The following is a 9,021-nucleotide window of genomic DNA, read 5'->3' as shown; positions in this document are numbered from 1 at the left end:
GAAAGGCCTTCCTCAACTTTATCCCATGTGACATAATCTTCACATTGTGGTTTTTTAAAAACATACTTGTAGACATTTTTGTAAAGTTTAACATAGTATCAATGCAGTATGTATGCTTCAGTGTGAACAACCATTCTGGCCATAAAAAAGGGCTTTCAGTACCCTTACACAAGCAAGTGATTCTTCATGTAAAAATCATATGTTTTTGGTATTTATAGAAAAAAAGGAAGGTGTTTTATTCAGTGAGCACGTAATTCCTGCAGCTCCATTGAAATGTTTAACCCAATTATCTTACTCTTTAATAAGGGTGAGTCTTTCTGTGAATAGCTAGTGAAATACAACATAGAGGACAAGTTATATGAACATTCCTAAATTGAACACGAATTATCTGTACAGATAAACTACTAAGTGCTATACATAGAAAGTACAGCAAAATCATTTCACTAAATCAATATTTTATTTGTTGTCAAAGCATTTTAACTGTGAGTTACATAAGTAATTTCATCAGTAATTTTAGAAGAAACACTTCCAGAAAATATTTTCATTATTTTATTATCAGTTGTGCTACTAGAAATAATATTGAAGAGGGAGTTAACTCTCAATTTATGAAGCATTTATGCAGGTATTTTTTATAACCACTTAGGTACAAAACTTTTGTAAGAAAGATAACTTTTATTGCATTATAATTTCATATTTTATAGGAGTCATAATGCAAACTCATAAGCATTAATAAATACATGTACAACCAAATGGCAATGTAACTACTAAAAAATTTAAAACAAACTAGAATTTAACAGGCAAAATACATAATATGGCTTTTAATGGAAAATAACTATTTAGAAATGATTTGTTATTGCCCCATTCTAGTCATTCCCCATCAAGTGAACATAAAATTATGATCTTCATTTAAATGGTACATGTCATCTGAGCCAATGTTGTACACACTTTCTAACATGTAGTCTGCAGTATGATTCATGGACTTCCTTAAATATACATACATATGTACATATATAGATATACAGTACACAGTTCTGTTGCAATACCCCTGAACATCTTGAATGAAACTATGACAATTTTTCTATTATAAAACTACTTGAAAAGTTGGCATAACTTCTTGGTGTAGAAGTTCAATCCTATGGAATTAAAAAAAAGCAATAAAATGTTGGTTATAAATACAGTCTTTACAAAAAGTTGAATAGTGGTCCTGCACTCACACTTTATATTACAGTGAAAACATTTTACTCATTAAAGGTATTTACATCTTGTCATCCTTGGTTTGTGTGTGGAATATACAGAAGTTAATCGTGAGAATATTGTAGGTAGGCCTATTTGTTCGGTTTCTCCGTTAGTTCATTTTTGTGTAAGTTCCAATTCTCTTCTTTTGAGTTGTTGTTTATTTCTATTTGCCTTGTATTACTGCTGCTGCTGCTTCTTTTGGTGTTCTGGGAACACTGGGCCACTTTACTTCTAGGAACAGGAAGAAAAGATTTAACTCTTGAAACACCCGACTCGGTCTTTGACTTGCTGTTGCTGCATTCCGTAGTTGGATGGCTGCTGAGAGGACTGACCTCCTGTAAGGGAAGAGAACCAGTCACATTTGCTGTCAGCCATAAATCTTCCTCCTGTCTGTCTCTGAGCAAACACACAGGAGTCTCCTAACCACAGATTCTCATGAAAAAGTAAACAAAAGATAATAGAGAAGAGAGGCTGAATGATTAATTCCTATAGACTTACTGCTTGATTTTCATTAGGCCCTTCCTGGTGTCACAAAATTCCCAAATATAGGAGGCAGGGGATGAATCAAGTGTTAAGGAGTCTGGGATTTCTTTATTAACAGAAACCTCACAAAATCCTAGGCCTGAGGAAATCACCAAATCTGACTAGTTCAACTATTTGTAGGCAGCTCTGCAAATAAATGATGTCACCTTGGGTAAGTCACCTAAATTTTCTGCTTTCTACTTTCAGATCATTAAAATTAAAAAAATGGACTATTACTTGATAAGCAAGAAATATTTTCTGAGCATTATTATAAGACAAGCACTTTTTCTGGTTGCTCGGCATACAGCAGAGAACATAAAAGAGAAATAACCCTGCCCTAATAAAGCTTATGTTCTAGTGAATTAAAGCTCCTGTGTGGCGGTTCTACAATTAGGTGGGTCAAGATCTACCATACGGATGGGACGAGACCTCAGCTAGCCCAACTTCCACTGAAGGAGTTTTTTCCCTGGTTTTCAGAATTTAATGCAATATAATAAACGTGACTTGAGGCCTACTAAGTGAGCTGCTCTGAATGCCTCTGAAGCAGTTGACATCGATTACTTTCCCTCTTTGAAAATAGTAATGCATCCAAACAGCAATGTAACCAGTAAAAGATTTAGAACATAAAACTAGAATTTAGCAGGTAAAATACTGAACATGGCTTTTAATGGAAAGTAACCATTTGGCTTCAGTTGGTGGTTGTATTCTCCTGGGTGTCTTCTTAAACCAGTGGTTGCCAACCTTAGCCATAACACTGGAATCACCTGGGGAGCTTTAAAAACCATTGATGACTGGACTCTATCCCCAGAGATTCAGATTTAGTCTAGAGTGTGGCATGGACACTGGGTGACACGATTCTCACGGGCAGCCAGAGCTGAGAAGCCCTGCTTTAACTCACTATCCTTTTCTCCACTTCTGCCCATTCTGAGTATTCCCATTATCATCTCTACTTAAATAGCTCCCAAAGTTCGTTCTTTAGTCTTCGTTTATCTCCTGAACTTGAGTACTGCGTTTCCACCCACCCATTGACATAACTCACCTCTATGGCTAGCCTGCACATCAAACTCAATTTTTCTGAAACCAGTTTATTGTATTTCCTCAATCCTACCCGTTTCTGAAGGCTTTCCTCTTGTCTCAATACTGGTTAATGATGTCCTCCAGTTAACTGAGCAGACGACCTCAGTTATCTTTAACAACTGCCTCTCTCCCCCCAACTTAATCCAATGTGGCCTGCAAAAGGGGCAAAGAATCATGGCTGTTTTGGTGCAAATGGAAAAAAAGAGGATTAAGTCCTCACTGTATAACAAGTCCCAAACTCCTAAGCATGTCACTAAAGCTCTTTTTAATTTTGGCTCTGAACTCTTTTAAATCCCATTTTCCCTCCATTTTCACCTGTTAAAGTCCTAATAATTCTTTAGAGCCCAGCACAAAGTGTCCATTAAATCACTGAAGTATCTACTGGAACCAGGTCTTCAGAGCCAGCTAATCTTAAATGGCAGGACAGCTGTGCTAGAGGTTTCAACACTTCTGTTTTTCCCAAACATGAAGTATGTAATGAATGAAGAACAAAGAGGGGATTCATAGGGGGTTCAGAGCACATGCATTTGCAGGGGAAAGGAAAAAGAGACTAGACTGCAAAAGTTTGGCTTAGGAAGGAATAGCCTCCTGTCAAAAGTTCCCTCTTTAGGGAATCATAGAACAGCTTGGTTCTTTTGTATTAGAAGGACCAACTACCTCCAAGGAGCATAAGAAAAAGGCTGAGCTACAAATGGTTAGAACGCACACATCCCAGTCGATCCCTGGCACCTCCATTTGTACTTTATGGTAGGTTAGGGGTGAACTAGAAAATAAAACCACACTCAATCTGATTAGTATGTTCTGCATTTGTTTTGTAAAGAAGCTTATGCTGTCAAGTAACCAGAAAGAAAATGAGAAATAGTTACATTGCTTGTGGTGAGTCGGATGGCTAAAGAGTCACATGCTAAGACATGGCTGTAAAAACACAGAAAAGGTACCATAATCCAACCTCATTTCTCCTTACAAGAAAGTCCTCTTTAAGTCTGTAAAATGGGACTTGGCCATGGGCCCAGTAAGGCTAATTCCAACTTATAATTTGATCTACAACACCATGATATTCAACATGGCATATTATAGAATAAGTTAGCATACAGAATCTATTAGGGGTGGATGGGTGAAGCTAACTATAGATAATATTGCCATTATTATTGAACTCCCCCTCTGGCAATCCACAGTTAGTACCAAGGTGCACAGGGAGGAAAGGAGACACACTATGTGTGATTTTCAGGTCTGTCCATTCGTCTGTTGAAGGCAAGGGGAATGCATCTTCATGGTCAGAGGCAGAAAATGCCCATATGAACTACCAAGAAGCACCCACAATAGCTAAAAATGTGGTTGTCAAGGCTGGGTGTGGATAGGTGGGGCTGAGTCAGTCTCTAGAGCTGTGAGGATGCTATATGAGGTGTGATGAAAACATGGAGAGTCAAATGGGCTTAGTGTGGGCCACAGCAATTCAAGGCCAGGTGTGCAAGAATAGAGCAAGTGACTGTGCAGTGTCCTGGGTGTTTAATGCTTCCTGGGCTAAACCCCAAAAGTTCTCTACATAAGGTTACTATTAATGTTGCTGTGCATATTAAGCTCAAGAAAAACTCCAATTTGCATAGAAAGGCACTGCCCTAAAGGAAGTTTTACTTAGCCTTAAAGAATTATTGTTAAATCAGCAATTCACTCATTCCTTCAATACTAAGCATCTACCAGAAGATAAGAGGATACTGTAAGCCCTCCAGATGGGACAGTAGGGGGCAGAAGGAAAAGGAAAGCATGTAGTGAAGTTGGCATTGGAGATGGATCTTTAAAGGTGTATAGGATTGTGGCAGGTGAAGAGTGTTCTATGGGAAGGGGAAGGGTGAAAGGACAGATGAGGGGAGGTGTGGGAATAGTGAGTTGCACGTAAAAACTTACATGTAAAAAACGAGTTATGCGAAGATATACCAACCTCTAAGGTACATGTGGAAAGAAATGGGGTGGAAAATCAGGATGACAGATCAGAGCTGTGCTGTGGGGGGGAGGGGGTCTCAGTCCTGGCTGCATGTCAGAATCACCAAGGAGCTTTAAAAAACCCGATCTCTAGGCTGCACCTCAGATCAGTTATGTCAGAACCTCTGACACGGGAGGTTTAAATAAATCCTCAAGTGGATTATGCAAACAAAAATGAGAACTATACAACTAAAGATGAGAACTTTTGCTTTAGGGGGATTAGTTTGCATTTAAATAAAAAACATTAGTATTTTGTTCTTTTGATGACTTAAACATGTGTGTATTTGTTGTTTTAATTTAGAAGTCTGGCTACATGCCACCTGATTAATAATCCCCATTACATTCCCTTACTGTTAGAGGCGTAAGGAGTTATACTGTGGCAAATACCGACGATAATTTACTCATGGTTGTTTTTCAATGGATAATGGTGTCTACAAGGTCCCTCTCTGATGGAGGCATCGCCAGCCTTCTGGCCATGAAGGAGAAAGTGATTTCAACTAACCTAGAGAGCTCTTACCTCTAAAGAGAGTTACTTCCTGATAACAGAAGAAACTGGGCATCTAACCAAGAAATGCTAGTTCTCAGGAGGGTAGAAAAGGAATGAGCGCGCCCAACCAGTGCTACTGCGCCCTCTGCTGGCCGGTCTGCAAAACCATCTTCTGGCTATCGGGGAAGAGATCCTCTGTGGAAGCAGCTGTCCTAATACCCACATTAAATTGCACCATTAGAAAACCATGTAGTTCTTTTGTAAGAGCCAAGGTAGTGTAAAAGGACCCATTTACTTTTTTTAAAAAGTCTTTTCAAAAATAAAGCTGTCCTGAGCTTATCTGACCTTTGGTACTATTTTTTATGGACAGTACCATTTTATTGTAGCAACCCACTGTGACAGAGGAAGGTATACAAAAATGTCTCCCTTAGACAACAGTAGCCGGTCTCTACCTGTCAACAGCACCTGTGTGCAGAAAGTGGCTCAGGGCCCCGTCCACTGATTGTTTCACAAAGAATCCTGAAAAATGGTCCTGGAGGCCCTTTGGGTTTTCAACCTAAGCTCAGGGCATGTCATCATACACGGGCAGTGAGTTGGGGCTTTAAAGATGGCAAAGGGACACCCCTGAACAAAATATTTTCCAACCAGAATTCCTAGTAGGGGCCCCAGGTCACCCTCCCTTAAATGCTCTGTAGGTCTTGTTGTGCTTCTAAACTGGTCCCAATTGAAAAAGAAAGAAAGAAAAAAAGCAGACATTATAACAAAGTGAGCTTGAAAGACATGCTCTTCTTCACAGGTCATTTTGTCATGTATTTTTTTATTAGGGACCCCAGCTCTGCAAATCTCCACTCCCACACACACTGCTCACATAGTTCCATGTATGTAACTAACCAGGACCGAAACCTAAAGAAACAGTGAGAGGGCAGAAGCTGTGCAGCCCAGAACTGCTAGGTGATCAGGTAAAGACCAATAGTTTAATGATCTCACCACGCTTACTTTATAATCCTGCACTTTGCATCCCACCTGCACAGGTCTTTGAGGCCATCTTGGGAGTAGATGAGAACAGGATGGGAGTGGCAATGGACATGGCTTGGTGAACAAACTGCATGTTACTAAGTGCCTCACAAAATAACTAATGGGCAAGAAATGTCTTATTGTTTCTGTTCACCCAGTTGAATCCTTCGGTGGAACCCGAGCAAGTTATAACTATCTTATTATGCTCCCTTCAAGTAATGCATTTATCAAGAAAGCTTGGTCAAACTTGCTGCAGATATCAGAGTATCAAACAAATGCAGATCTTCTAAAAAGTTCTTTTATGGCTTCTGTGGCATGCTGTACCATTTCTTGCCATTTACTAACCAATCCATAATGGCCCAGCGCCACAGCCATGGAAGCTATTTCAAGAGGTTAATAAAGGCTATTGGAATCCTGCCTCTGCTATTCTGACTTTTTCATAAAGGAAAGTTTCTCACTGAATGTAATGCACGTTATGGAAAGTTAGGAAACATTTTTCTTTTCTTTGTTTTTTTTTTTTGCATGTAAAAGATCTTTATCACTTAGCTGTTTGCTATAATTAACTCCATTTTTCCAAAACGCAGGAAATTGTAAAAGTTCTCAAGTGAAAAACAATACATTTAAAAATGGAACAACCAAGATGACAGAAGTTACATTACTTCTAGTTTTGGTATATGGGGATAGAGATCGTCTCAAAAGACACCCAAGATTTTGGGATAAAATTTTAGGCATTAAATAGAAGGAAAAAAGTAATGCTTTCTGGTTATTCTTTCAAGATATTATCCAAATGATAATGTTTCTAATCTTGATTAACTAGTAAACACTTTTATCCTATTTCTAATTTCCTAGCTGCAATTTAAAAACAACTTTGTGATTCACACTGAGAGAAGATTTGTGCACTCAATTCCACAGCAATTCTTCTTTGTCCCATTTTGGAGAGAAAGGGATGCCTACCTTTTGTGACACTGGCATTCTTGGAATATTAGCCATTGCTGAAAACGCAGGGTTGTTTCCTGAACTATCAAACCTTCTTAAATCATCCCTGGAATCAGCAATCTGGAAAACATACAATTTATTAAGTCACGTTTCTACAGTAACACTGTGATAACACTCAAGGCACAGCTAAATGTCACCATGGGAAAACCCACCGAAGAAACATTATCCTTATCCTCTTCTCCAACCCTCAGAAGTTCTATAGAATATATCCTCAAATCCTGTAATGTTCACATGAAAGACTTGACGCCTTCATGTAAAGCTAACAGCAAATGCATGGAAATATCCTCTAAGGAAAAAGAATCTATTAAAGTCAAAAGAAGACCAGAAAAACTGTAGGTAAAAAAAGTCACCTGGCAAGTAAAGAAAAGATATTAAAATCGCAAGATTTTAATCATTACCTTATTTTTCCAGGGGTAAGTTTTTCTATTCATTTCCAGCAAGGTTAAATAAGATAGTCAATTCTACTTTGTCCTAGGGATTATGACTATTCAAATAATAGTTGGATCTTTGAGTGGAACCTGAATGAGTTATAACTATCTTCTTATGCTTCCTTGAAAGTAAAAGGAATTTGGCCGGCCCGGTGGCGCACTGCTGTAGTGCGCCGCTTGGGAAGTGCGGCAGCGCTCCCGCAGAGGGTTCGGATCCCACATACAGACCGGCCGCTCACTGGCTGAGCGAGATGCGGGAGCAACACCGAGGGTTGCGATCCCGTTGCCGGTCCCGGTCCGGTGCGGGCGCGACGCTGAGGGTTGCGATCCGTTGCCGGTCACGAAAAAAGTCAAAAAGGAAAAAAAAAAAAAGAAAGAAAGTAAAAGGAATTTATCAAGGAAGCTTGGTCAAGCTTGCTGCAGATATCAGAGTGTCAAAACAGGTTGAACTTGATGCTGTTAATGCTTTCTTTGAGATTTCAGGTCACTGGTTTCTATATTTGGATCTCAAATTTCACAGCTTAAAGACTGTGATGATATGCATTACACAGGCCGATTATTCTCTTACTGATAGATGACTTATGTTCCAAAAGCACGGAAAGTGCTTTTCGTAGGAGTACAAAAAGCAAAAGTCTGAGGAGACTCAAATGTAGGCTTATATGAAAAGCTGTCTGGATGTGCTGGTGTGACTTGTGGTAACGTCATTAACATACAATTTTTATTACAGGTTTTTCTGAGGAGTTTAGAAAAACCAGCTTTACTAAGGCCTCCCTTATTGTGTAAATAATATTTTGGAAGAAACAGCTTTTCTAAGCAAGGTGAGGAATGGTTTGATTTGCAGCATTTACCATCCTGTTCAATAAGAAATTTCTTTTAGGGAATAAGTGTCAGGATGTGGCTCCAAGAAGTCTCTCTGCTAGTGGGGAGAGCCCTTCAATACCCTCACCCATTTGTACTGCTTACCTTGCTTATGTCAGATTCAGATTTGCTGGAGCACATGCTCTGAAGCTCCTTTACAAGATCTGCTTCATCATCCGAGCCCAGAGAGAGTCTCTGATCCAAATCCAATGTCAATGACAGGTCATTCTCTAAAGACCTAGAACAAAGTTCAGAAAAGAGTTTTTCAAAGTGAAAGCGACACCCCAAATCTCAATATGGAAACAGACACTAATTTATTTTTGGAATTTGGTGGGGGTAAGGAAGTATTTGATATTTTTTAAAGTATTTCACACACATCGTGTAATGCAACAGCCCACTCCCAGCCCTGAGATTAGTATACTAAGG

General features: G+C 39.2%; 1 protein-coding gene across 1 annotated transcript in view; it reads right to left on the bottom strand.

Annotated features, from left to right (window-relative positions):
- Positions 1-435: 435 nt before the first annotated feature.
- The window catches only part of CTTNBP2 (cortactin binding protein 2), a 68,512-nt gene continuing 59,926 nt past the window's right edge, over positions 436-9,021 (bottom strand). The window contains exons 17-19 of the mRNA XM_008568249.1: positions 8,701-8,833; positions 7,268-7,369; positions 436-1,571 (exon numbers count right to left, since the gene is read on the bottom strand). Coding sequence (XP_008566471.1) covers positions 1,326-1,571; positions 7,268-7,369; positions 8,701-8,833 — 481 coding nt within the window. The 3' untranslated portion in view covers positions 436-1,325. The remainder of the gene's footprint in view (positions 1,572-7,267; positions 7,370-8,700; positions 8,834-9,021) is intronic.

This window comes from Galeopterus variegatus, unplaced genomic scaffold (assembly GCF_000696425.1).
Source record: "Galeopterus variegatus unplaced genomic scaffold, G_variegatus-3.0.2 Scaffold22, whole genome shotgun sequence".
Taxonomy (NCBI): Eukaryota; Metazoa; Chordata; class Mammalia; order Dermoptera; family Cynocephalidae; genus Galeopterus; species Galeopterus variegatus.
Note: the sequence above shows the minus strand (reverse complement) of the source record. Positions and strands in the feature narration are given on the sequence as shown.